At 39.4% G+C, this 12,092-nt stretch overlaps 1 protein-coding gene across 1 annotated transcript in view; it reads left to right on the forward strand.

The window, feature by feature from the left end:
- The window catches only part of TRIM37 (tripartite motif containing 37), a 127,426-nt gene that overhangs the window by 108,832 nt on the left and 6,502 nt on the right, over positions 1-12,092 (forward strand). The window contains exons 21-22 of the mRNA XM_011979257.1: positions 779-870; positions 2,305-2,458. Of these exons, the coding sequence (XP_011834647.1) occupies positions 779-870; positions 2,305-2,458 (246 nt within the window). The remainder of the gene's footprint in view (positions 1-778; positions 871-2,304; positions 2,459-12,092) is intronic.

Consider the following 12,092-nt stretch of genomic DNA (forward strand, 5'->3'; position numbering starts at 1 on the left):
GGGGGAAGGTTGTCAGCTTTTTTTGGTTTTTATTTTTTTTTTTCAGTCTACATTTGTCAAAAATATTAGTGTTGGGCTATATTACATGTCACAGGCATTTATATATATTTTGTATGAAACAAAGCACTTACAGCAACTTTAACACTGCTTTTCTGCTTTTATCTCACCTTTCTTCTCTCCTCTTATCAAAGTATCCTCAAAACTTATAGTTGGAATTTTCCAAAAGGATATATAGTAGTTAACACCTTTATCTCTCCCCTAAGAGACATAAACTCAAATCCCAGACATGGCAATTAAACTTCCATCTATTCAAAAGATAGAGTGATTATGGATATTGGCTATGGATGTGGCAGATCATGAGCCATTAATATCCATCTGCTTATCTATTTTATGGATATTAAACCTATTTCTAAATTTAAACAATGAAATAGTTCTATTTTGGAGACTCTGAAAAGAATTTTACCTCAATTGGAGAAAGATTAACACCCTTTAAGTTTACTTAATTTTATATAGTCAAGGTGTCTGGCTCATTACCAAAACTACAAGATTGGCTGGTGGTTTAGCTTTCCTTTGTGGCTCAAGTTTCAGTAGTAGAAAGATGTTAAAATCACTGGAGATTATCTTGTCTTCCCTACCTACTACCTAGCCTGATGTTTTATACATTTCTTCAAATTAAAGCTGCAACTAGCTTTTATATTGTATTTGCTATGGAGATATTTTTATCTGCCTTTAGTCATCACAGTTAAATATACATGAACTTAGTTTTTTTTTTTTCTAGAGTGTAAAATCCTGTACAAGTGTCTGCAGCTCTTAGCCATGATCCTCATTTTGCAGTTGATTTTATCTGCCAGACTGGTTCATGTGGATGCTGTCCAGCTCATGTCTTTTTTTTCCCTGCCTGATTTAAAGTAGTGTAAGCAAAAAGTTTAAATACTGATGAAAGGCTGGGCACAGTGGCACACACCTGTAATCTCAGCACTTTTGGAGGCTGAGGTGGGAGGATTGCCTGAGCCCAGGAATTTGAGAACAGCCTTGGCAACATAGCAAGACCTTGCCTCTGTTTATTTTTTAAATAAAAATAAATATTAAATACTAATGATAAGTGTTTCAAAATGAAAGGAAAAAAGAATAAGTGAAAAGTCTCCCATCCTTATCTCCCACAACCTAGTTTTCCAACCCATTGCCCCACACACATTCATACTGTTCTTTATTTTTCATGTATGCTGTGTCTTCTCAGTTTTTGTGTATATTTAAGGAACTGTGACTATGTAGCTTTTTTAATACAAAAGGTGTACTTTGATTTCTCATTCAATAATATCTCTCAGGCCAGGCACCGTGGCTCACACCTATAAACCCCAACACTTTGGGAGGCTGAGGTGGTCAGATCACTTGAGGTCAGGAGTTCGAGACCAGCCTGGCCATGATGGTAAAACACTGTCTCTACTAAAAACAAAGTACAAAAATTGTCGGCGTCATGCTGGGCACCTGTAATCCCAGCTACTTGCAAGGCTGAGGCAGGAGAATCGCTTAAGCCCAGGAGGCAGAGGTTGCAGTGAGCTGAGATCACATCACTACACGCTAGCCTGGGTGACCGACTGAGACTCCATCTCAAATAATAGTAATAATAATATATCTTAAAAGTCTTTCCCTCTTAGAACATATTATTTAAAACTTCCATTTATATTTATAAGTTAAAATTTTATTGAGCTAATTATAGATTCACATGCAGTTGTAAGAAATAATGCAGAGACATCTTGTGTACTTTTCTCCCCTAATAACATTTTGCAAAACTGTAGTACAGTATCACAACCAGGATACTAACATTGATATAATCCACCATTTCATAACATTTTTTTGTGAATGTTAAGTGAAATTTTTTTATTTAATTTTATTTTTTATTTATTTTTTTTGAGACAGAGTCTTGCTCTGTCGCCCAGGCTGCAGTGCAGCAGTGCAATCTCGGCTCACTGCAACCTCTGCCTCCTGGGTTCAAGCAGTTCTCTGCCTCAGCCTCCCAAGTAGCTGGGATTACAGGCGCCCACCACCACACCTGGCTAATTGTTGTATTTTTAGTAGAGACAGAGCTTCATCATCTTGTCCAGGCTGGTCTTGAACTCTTACCTCAGGTGATCCACCCGCCTTGGCCTCCCAAGGTGCTGGGATTACAGGCATGAGCCACTGCGCCCGGCCCTTAATGAAATATTTTAAGACAAAATTTGAAATTTATTATTAAACACCAGAGCACGTACCCTACTTAGTTTGGTGCTCAGTTCAAAAAGAAAATACAGATTATTGTGTCACTAGTTACATAAAAATACCAAGTTGTTTTCTTCTTTGAGGGCTAATGCTAAAGGAGGTCATCTGGAAGGACTGCAGATGACTGATTCGGAAAATAATTCTGAAACTGGAGAGTTACAGCCTGTACTACCTGAAGGAGCTTCAGCTGCCCCTGAAGAAGGTAAGGAATGATAAATTTACAAGTAAGCAGGAAATGAGAATTCTGTCCCTTTTTTGGTGGTGGGTGGTGGTGGTGGTGGTGGTAGTCGTAGTGGTAGTGATAGGGATAGGGAGTGGTTGGTTTAATGGAAACATTACTGAGATCTGCTATTCGACATGCTTGATCTGAACACAACATTCCTTGTACCACTGAATTTGATTTGCTAAGATGTTAAATACAGAGGAAGGCAAAATGAGTAAGTTACAACATAAAAGGACAGGCCTTACTAGAACAGGCATTTGTATGGGGAAAATATCTGCATATAGTTCATCTGTTCAGTCAATAAATATATTAAGGCACCTACATACCATGCATTGAATTTTTGCTAGATTTATTAATATAAAGTTGAATTAGATCTGTTCACAATCTAATGGGGAAGATGTGCCCCAGAACGACTAATTAGAATAGTAAATGTTAAGTATTTTTTAGTCAGTCTTAATTAGTGTCTGCAGATTGCTTTTTTTCTTCTTAAAGAAGCATTCCAGGTTTTGACCATTTTTTAAATCCCATATGATGACTGACTTCAGCTTTTTCTCAGATATACTTTCTAATGTTTCCTTTGAATATTCTTCCAAGTTCATTATTGTTTATCTAAAAGCATAGAAGACATTTTGCAATTTGGGGCAACAGAGGTGCTTGGAACAAGGCTATGTGTATTGCCCTTGCTGTGTCCTGTATAAATTGGTAGAAAAGAATGTCAGCTCTCTTAATGATATTTGGCCTTGTAATTTTTTCATTTCTTAGTGAAACTCTGCCACCTTCCACCTCTGCACTCATTTGAATTTCAATGATTGATGAATTGTAGCTCAAAGCATACGTGCAGGTGCCAGCATCTACTCAGCTGCCCTAAGAAGAGGGTGTGTGGGTGGTGGCATTTTCAGGTTTCTCAGTTAAAGAACACTAAACATTTTGGTTTTCTTAGTTGGTGCTCCTGTAGTGGGCAGCATTATTTCAGTAGAAGAGATTAAATAGAAAAGATTTTTGTAAATGATGTGTTTATTGTTAAAACATCAGGAAAGAAATATTATGATTGATGATCTTTATAGAACAGGCCTGTGGGGAATAACTTTCTGTTGTTTTTTGTTTCCCCCAAGACGGAGTCTAGCTCTGTCACACAGGCTGGAGTGCAGTGGCGCAATCTTGGCTCACTGCAACCTCCAACTCCCGGGTTCAAGTGATTCTCCTTTCTCAGCTTCTGTGTAGCGGGGATTACAGGTCCTGCCAACATGCCCGGCTAATTTTTGTATTTTTAGTAAGAGACGGTATTTCACTGTGTTGGCCAGGCTGGTCTCAAACTCCTGACCTCATGATCCACTCGCCTTGGCCTCCCAAAGTGCTGGCATTACAGGCGTGAGCCACTGTGCCCGACCAGGGAATACTTTCTGTGTGTCTCCATACATACTGGATTGTAGTAGCTTAAATTACTAGAGAATATACTGGAATTACATTTTTCTTCCACCAAGCGCAGTGGCTCATGCCTGTAATCCCAGTACCTTGGGAGGCTGAGGCAGGCAGATTACTTGAAGTCGGGAGTTCGAGACCAGCCTGGCAAAAATAGTGACACCTCATCTCTACTACATATACAAAAATTAGCCAGGTGTGGTAGCAGACACCTGTAATCTCAGCTACTCGGGAGGCTAACGCAGGAGAATTGCTTGAACCAGGAGGCAGAGGTTGCAGTGAGCCAAGATCACGCCACTGCACTCCAGCCTGGACGACAGGGTGAGACTCTATCTCAAATGACAATAATAAGCTCATTTTTTTCATGCAACATTTATGAAATGCTTCTAATTTACCGGATGTTGTATTTGATGCCAGTGATAAAATTCCTGAACTTACTATCTAGTTCAGACTCTCCACCTTGGCACCAATTGCCATTTAGACCACGTAATTCTTTATTTTACAGGGGCTGTTCTCTGCATTGTGGAATGTTTAGCAGCATCCTCAGCTTTTAACCGCTAGATACCAGTAGTGTTTCCCTCCTGTTACAACAACCAAAAATGTCTCCAGACATTGCCAAATGTTTCCTGGGAGGCAAAATCATCCCCAGTCACGAACCAATAGTTGAACTAAATAATTCTCAACCAGAGGTGACCACTCCTTGAGAATCACTTGCCAGAGTGGGCCACAGTTACTAATAGAAATAAGTTGTAGCTCTCAGGTACGCTAGTATGTGTGGTGGTAGTGGTAGGAGGGTGGCAAGGAGAGCAGTTGAAAACCAGTTGTTAGGTGTGGGAGGAGACTGATAGCCAGTTATAATTTAGGATCATGAGTGCTGTGATAAGGTATATAGGCAGCTCAAAAATGAGATATGTAATAAAAATAATAGTTAATACTAAGTTCTTAATATGTTAAAGACTTTACCAGTATTGTGTTATTCTCAAAATAACTCTACATGGTAGTTGCTTTTGTTAACCTAGTTTTACAGGTGAGTGAGTAAGGTGAGTAACCTTACTCAGAGTCACAGGGTTATAAATTGAAAGGCTGGGGCCGGGCACAGTGGCTCATGCCTGTAATCCCAGCACTTTGGGAGGCTGAGGAGGGTGGATCACCTGAGGTCAGAAGTTTAAGGCCAGCCTGATCAACATGGTGAAACCCTGTCTCTACTAAATATACAAAAATTAGCCAGGCGTGGTGGCGGTCACCTGTAATCCCAGCTACTTGGGAGGCTGAGGCAGGAGAATCGCTTGATCCCGGGAGGCAGAGGTTGCAGTGAGCCGAGATCGCACCATTGTGCTCCAGCCTGGGCAACAAGAGTGAAACTTCGTTCCCCCCCCCAAAAAAAAAGAAAAGAAATTGGAAGGCTGAGCACGTTGGCTCATGCCTGCAAATCCCAGCACTTTGGGAAGGCCGATCACCTGAGGTCAGGAGTTTGAGACTAGCCTGGGCAACATGGTGAAACTCCATCTCTACTAAAAATAGAAAAATCAGCCGGGCATGGTAGCACGCTCCTATAATCCCAGCTACTCAAGAGGCTGAGGCAGGAGAATCGCTTGAACCCGGGAGGCAGAGGTTGCAGTGAGCCAAGATTGTGACCGTTGCACTTCAGCCTGGACGACAGAGCGAGACTCTGTCTCTAAAAAAAAAAAAAATAGAAAAGAAAAAAAAGAAATTAGAAGAGCTAGAATTTGAACCTAGAGCCAGTGCTCTTAACTGTCGCCTCTCGCTGCTAACCTAGTCCCTAATTCACCCTTGGAAAGATCATCCTAAGGGATGAGTAGAAGTTAGCCAGATGAAGACTGGTGAAAGAGAGACCAGAAGGGAGACAGAGGCCAGATCATGAAGAGTTACGTGGAATATCCCAGCTAGAATTTGAACTTTGTCATTTGAATAGGATCTAAGTTAGAAGTGACACTTTAACATTTCTACTGTAGCTGCATTGTGGAGAATGGATTTGGGGGTGGGAATAGCGTATGTGGAACTAGGAGCAGGAAAATTGGTAAGAAGCATGGTTAATTTAAATGAAATGATTTGGACTTCTTTATTTTTAATTTTTTATAGAGACTTGTTCTTGCTCTGTTGCTCAGACTGGTCTTAAACTCCTGGGCTCAAATGATCCTTCTGCCTCAGCTTCCCAGAGTGCTGGGTTACAGGCATAAGCCACCACACCCGGCCGATTTGGACTTAATTTCAGCCTCCAATTTATCGATTTACATTATCTCAGCACGAATTTTTATATGTAAAATGGCCGGTCAGCACAGAAAACACCGGAACTTTTTGACACCAGTTTCATTTCTTATTTAAAGCAATTGACAGCTTGTCCTAAACAAGAAGGGCATTTGCTTGGCCATAGTGAAGATCAGTACATTTTCCAAGTCTTAGAAAGAATGGAGTTATTCATACGGGATTTAGAGTTAAGTGGTCAGTGTTACTCAGTAACACATTTTATCTTTATATATGGGGTGTTGTGCTATAAAGCACCTAGAACTCAATAAGAAAAGTTGCTGTGAATGTGCAACAATGACACAGAAGTACACCCTTGTAATTTGTTGGTATCTGAACAGCTTGTTTACCTCCAGAGTCCCAGGATAGACTGTGAGAAGGAGACTAACTGATGAGGCTGAGAGAAGGTAGTACAGGAGACAAAGGAAGCCCTGTGCCTCTTGTAATCAGCTTTGTTTCTCGAGGAGAATGTGGCCTTGCTCACTGTTGCCAGTATTATTCTATCATCAGCAAGAGCAAGTTCTCAGGAAACCCTTATATACCTATAAGCTTTAGTAGACAGTGGAATGGGTTTGTCTTGTATCCATGCTTAGGAAAAACAAGACTCTTTATTTTAGCCAAATACAAAAAGACATTCTGTGTCAGATCACTGTGGGGTTCTCTCTCTCTCTCAGAGAAGGTTGTCTGAAGGACTTTAAGCCATTGTTTGTAGTACTGGTTGGGAATTTGGGACTACTAAAGTGTCTCTTAACTGCTCTTAAGCATCAGTTTAAAAATAACTTTTTTCTTAGTTATAAACGTAAATAGGCCTTTTCCTTTTTACTGGAACCATATGGGATAACCTTTGGTTGTATTAGTCTTTGGTTTAATGACCTGATGCTGAAAAGGTTGACTTATTTTTTCTTTCAATTGATAACCTGCACAACTGTAGGTAGGCCAGTTTATTTCTTGTTCTTTGTAAAACTGAAGGCTTTGCTCTCTCAGTTCTTGCTGAAGTAGCACAAAGCCCCTTCAGTTAAATCAGGGGTACTCAAAATACCATCCAGGGAAAAGCCTTGGCATGCCTGTTAAAAACCTTGCTGGTGGCCTCTTTAAGAGGAATACAAAGTCTGATGGCCTGCCATTGCTGATCATTTAGGGTAATGATTAAGATGCCTTTAACAAAATTCATCAAAAAATTAACTGACTTGAACAAAAAGGAAAGTTAACTCTTTTATATTAACTAGTCTCTCTATAATAAGAAGGTACACCTAACTCTGGTTAGAGCAGTTTCAGGATTAGAAAATTTAGCTGCTCAGAGTCATCAGGAACTTGTTTTTTTTGTGTGTGTGTGTTGGAGGGCAGGGGTTGGGGTTGTTTTATCTTTTGCCCTGCCATTCTGAGTGAGAGGCTTAGCTCTTCTCAGGGCGGTAAGATGTTGGCTGCAGTTCTAGACATCAGAGTCAGAACAGCATTCTGGGAGTAGGAGAGGATTGATTTACTCTGTAATCTCTAGCAACAAGGAAAACCTTTCTCAAAGCACCTCGACAACTTCCTCTTCGATCTCGTTAACCACTGTCAAGGAAAATTGGCCAAGTCCATTTATTTATTTATTGGAGATGGAGTTTCACTCTTGTCGCCCAGGGTGGAGTGCAGTGGCATGATCTCTGCTCACTGCAACCTCCACCTTCCAGGTTCAAACGATTCTCCTGCCTCAGCCTCCCAAGTAGCTGGGATTACAGGTGTTTGCCACCATGCTTGGCTAATTTTTGTATTTTTAGTAGAGACGGGGTTTCGCCATGTTAGCCAGGCTGGTCTCGAACTCCTGACCTCGGGCAGTCTGCCTGCCTTGGCCACCCAAAGTGCTGGGATTACAGGCATGAGCCACCGCGCGCCCAGCCAGCCAAGTCCAGTTATTTGGTCTCCCTCCCCAACTCATTCCACATGGCTATGTGGAAGAGGGAAAATACCTGAACAATATCAGGGTCCTCTTGGAAAGGAGAAAGGAGAAAGGCAGATAAATTGTTAGTGACTAGAATACAAAGTGTCATCTGTACCAGGTGGTTCATATATTTTCCATAGCATCTGAAATTTGAGCAACTTGATTTAAGGGAGTTATAACTCAAGTTAGCTTTACTGAGCACATACGTAGTAGGTGCTCAAAAAATACGGTAGATGATGGATAGAGTAATAAGATGCAGATTTCTTTTGCATTAACAATCTCTGAAGCTTCTTAACAATTAATAGTACCTTACAATTAATAGTAATTGCTGTCATTGACATCCAGCAGTTTGTCTTTTTCTTTACATTCACAAAGGTAGGAAACTTCCAGATCTTAGTACTTGATAAAAGACCAGGTGTTTTCATGCATGAACTTCTTCCTAGCATTTCTTGGGAAATGTACGTTTTTTTGAATTCTGAGAAAAAGTACTCAAGAAGTTTAATAAATGGAAAGCATTATTCTAATTGTCTTATTAGAATTAGTTTTAACAACACAGAAACATTACTGATTTGAAGGAATCTACTTAGGGCAAGTTGAAAGTAAAAACTAGAAATACTGATACCTGGAATCAAAGGTTAAGGTCAACAGTAGCTCCTTGGAAAGAAGTGATTACAAATCAGTCTTCATTATAAATATTGCCATTTTATGTGTGTTCATGGCCCTGTCTGCTAAGTAAATATTAATGAGTTTACACATGGTATACTTAATAAAAATTGAGTGGTGTTCCAAGAAATAGAATTTGAAGCAAAATCCTTATATTGGCATTTTGTGATTCTGCACAGTACTATAAACCTTACTGAGTTCTAAATGTTACATTATTCACATACTAGCCAGTAATACCCACATGCAGTCTAGCATTTGAATATTCACTATAGGCCTCAGTTCTTACAAATACTAATTAAATGATTTTTTTTAAAGATAACACATGTAGGCTGGATGCGGTGGATCACAAGGTCAGGAGTTCGAGACCAGCCTGGCCAATATGGTGAAGCCCGTCTCTACTAAAAGTACAAAAAAATTAGCTGGGCGTGGTGGCACATGCCTGTAATCCCAGCTACTCGGGAGGCTAAGGCAGGAGAATTGCTTGAACCTGGGAGGTGGAGGTTGCAGTGAGCAGAGATGGCGCCACTGCACTCCAGCCTGGGTGACAGAAGGAGACTCCGTCTCAAAAACAAAAAAAGGAAAAAAGATACACATGTAATGAATAAAGAGTTTGAAAAATATATTTAATAACTTCTTTTAAAGAATAATGTAGATTTTGGGAATTCCAGAGAGTTCCAATTCATTGTGTTTGAATCCTGAAGATTGGTGTTTGTCAGGAATTCAGAAACACTAAGAGATCAAATTTGTGCCTTGAAGTTCAACTCTGTGTGTTTTAGTGTTTTCAGCAACAGTTCCATGAAGGGCCACAAGGTGGAGGTGGTACTTCACAGAACTAGCTAGTTTTGGCCTCTTAATGAAAAGTCTCTTTAATGGTCTCTGCTCTTTTTCTTTTTCATCTACTTCATTAAATTGTTGTAAACTCTTCACTTTTAGAACAGGAAAGTTTTTTTTTTTTTTCTTTGCTGAAGATGGAGACAATTTCTAAATATTTAAGGCAGAAATAATGCTAACCAAACTCTTCTTGAGAACAGAAAAGGAAGAGTGCACCACTGAAGCCATGTGGGGCCACAGTTGCCTTTGTTGGAAGCTTTTTTAACTAAAGCAGATTTTATTTCTTTAAAAGTTAAAATACCCATCTATTTTTCCTTGAGTAAGCTTTGGTAGTTTATAGCAATGAAAGAATTTGCTCATTTCATCTGTTTTTGGTTTCATGAGCATACAGTTATTTATAGTATTTTATTATATTTTACTGTTTATAGAATCTGTAGTTGATGTCCCCTTTCATTCCTGATATTAGAAATTTTGTTTGCTCTTTTTTTTGTTAGTGAATCTACCTAGAGGCTTTTTTAACTTTATTGATCTTTTCAAAGAAACACCATTTTGTTTCATTGTGGCTTTTTTGTTTTTCTGCTGATTTTATTATTATTTTTTTATTATTTCCTTCCTTTTACTTGCTTTGGGTTTAATTTCCTTTTTCTAGTTTCTTAAAGTAGTAGTTTAGATTATTGATTTGAGATATTTTCTCTTCTAACACTTAATGGCATACTTTTCATTTTAAGCACTGCTATAGTCACATCCCACAAATTTTGGTATATTTTTATTTAATTCAGAATGTTTTTTATAATTCTACAAAAATTTCATCTTTTTTCCTTTTTTTTTCTTTTTAATTATACTTTAAGTTCTAACTTTTTTCCTGTTATCTGTTGTCTCTTCTTTGTTATTTTTGCTATCTCTACGGCACTCTATTTGACACAGTTTAGACCAGTCCCTTTATCCCCTTGTTTCTTAATTCTTCCTTCCTTCCTCTGTTCCTCAGGGTATTGTGTTCTGTTGCCCAGGCTGGAGTACAATGGTACAATCACAGCTCACTGCAGCCTTGAACTCCTGGGCTCGAATGGGCCTCCCTCCTCAGCCTCCCTAGAAACTAGGACAATCACAGGTGCGCACCACTGTGTGCCTGGCTAATTTTTAATTTTCTTTTTTTTTTTTTTTTTTTTTTTTGGTAGAGTTGGGGCTTTGCTAAGTTGCCCAGGCTAGTCTCAACCTCCTGGGCTCAAGTGATCCTCCTGCCTCAGCCTTTCCAGTAGCTGGGACTACAGGCATGTGCCACCAGGCCTGGCTGATGAGCATTTTATCTGGCTTTAAAGCCCTTAAATCCAAACATCTGTGTCATCTTATCATTGATGTTTGTTGGCTGTCTTTTCCTGGTTTTTCATATGCTGAGTTATTTGGGGTTGTATCCTGGACATTTTCATTAGGATTTTTTTTTTTTTTTCCAAATAAGACTCTGGGTCTTATATTAATCTGCCAGTTTTGTTGTCATTCAAATTCCGGCTTCATCAGTATGCCTGTTTCTATTTACTTTTCAAAGTAAATAACTATGAATATCCTTAAATAACTATGCCACCCATCTCTCCAGGTTTTATTGCTACTTTCAGTGGGAAAGATAGAGTGGAATGTGCTTACTCCATTGTACCTAGAACCTTCCTTCCAGAGAGGATTTTACTTTTGCTTTACTCAAATAACTCTAGCTCCTGAACAATTTTTATGTCAATTTCTTGAAATTTGAACCTCAACCTTAAATCCCAAACCTAAATTAGGCACGTAAATCTTACTTTGAATTTTGAGGTAAGACTTTTTTCCCCCTCTTCAGAACCCAGTAGAAACAGACAAAATTCCTTGCTGTTTTCCTATGCCAGTAGGCAGACATTTTTCTGGTCTGTTCTTTAATAGAAATTTTAACATTGGCCAAGCATGGTGGCTCATTCCTGTAATGCCACCATTTTAGGAGGCCAAAGCGGGTGGGTCACTTTAGCTCAGGAGTTGAAGATCAGTCTGGGCAACATGGCAAAATCCCATTTCTACTAAAAAATTACAAAAACTAGCCAGGTGTGATGGCACAGACCTGTTGGGAGGCTGAGGTGGGAGGATCACCTGAGCCCTGGGAGGTTAAGGCTGCAGTGAGCCATGGTTGCACCACTGTTATCCAGCCTGGGTAACAGAGTGAGACCCTGTCTCAAGAAAACAAAAATTTTAACATTATGCAGGGGGTGGAGTTTTAGTCTCACTTTCAATTCCCTTTCTGTAGGGGGTTCATTTTTCTATCCCAAGGCAGTGTTTAAAAATCCTCATATGAAACTCTCCAGGGCAGCCGTGGGCCCTGATCCACTAATGAAAGTTCCTTATCCTTCTTTGTTTCTGACACTTGGGGATTTCCTTTCTGCCTTTTAATGTGCTTATTCATTAAAATAATGTTTTACATTTATATTTTATCTGGCTATTTGTAAGGATTTGTAGCAGAAAGATTTTCAGGTTTTCTTGATTGCTATCTTGCTGAAACAAATACTT

Source organism: Mandrillus leucophaeus, unplaced genomic scaffold (assembly GCF_000951045.1).
Source record: "Mandrillus leucophaeus isolate KB7577 unplaced genomic scaffold, Mleu.le_1.0 Scaffold20, whole genome shotgun sequence".
Classification (NCBI taxonomy): domain Eukaryota; kingdom Metazoa; phylum Chordata; class Mammalia; order Primates; family Cercopithecidae; genus Mandrillus; species Mandrillus leucophaeus.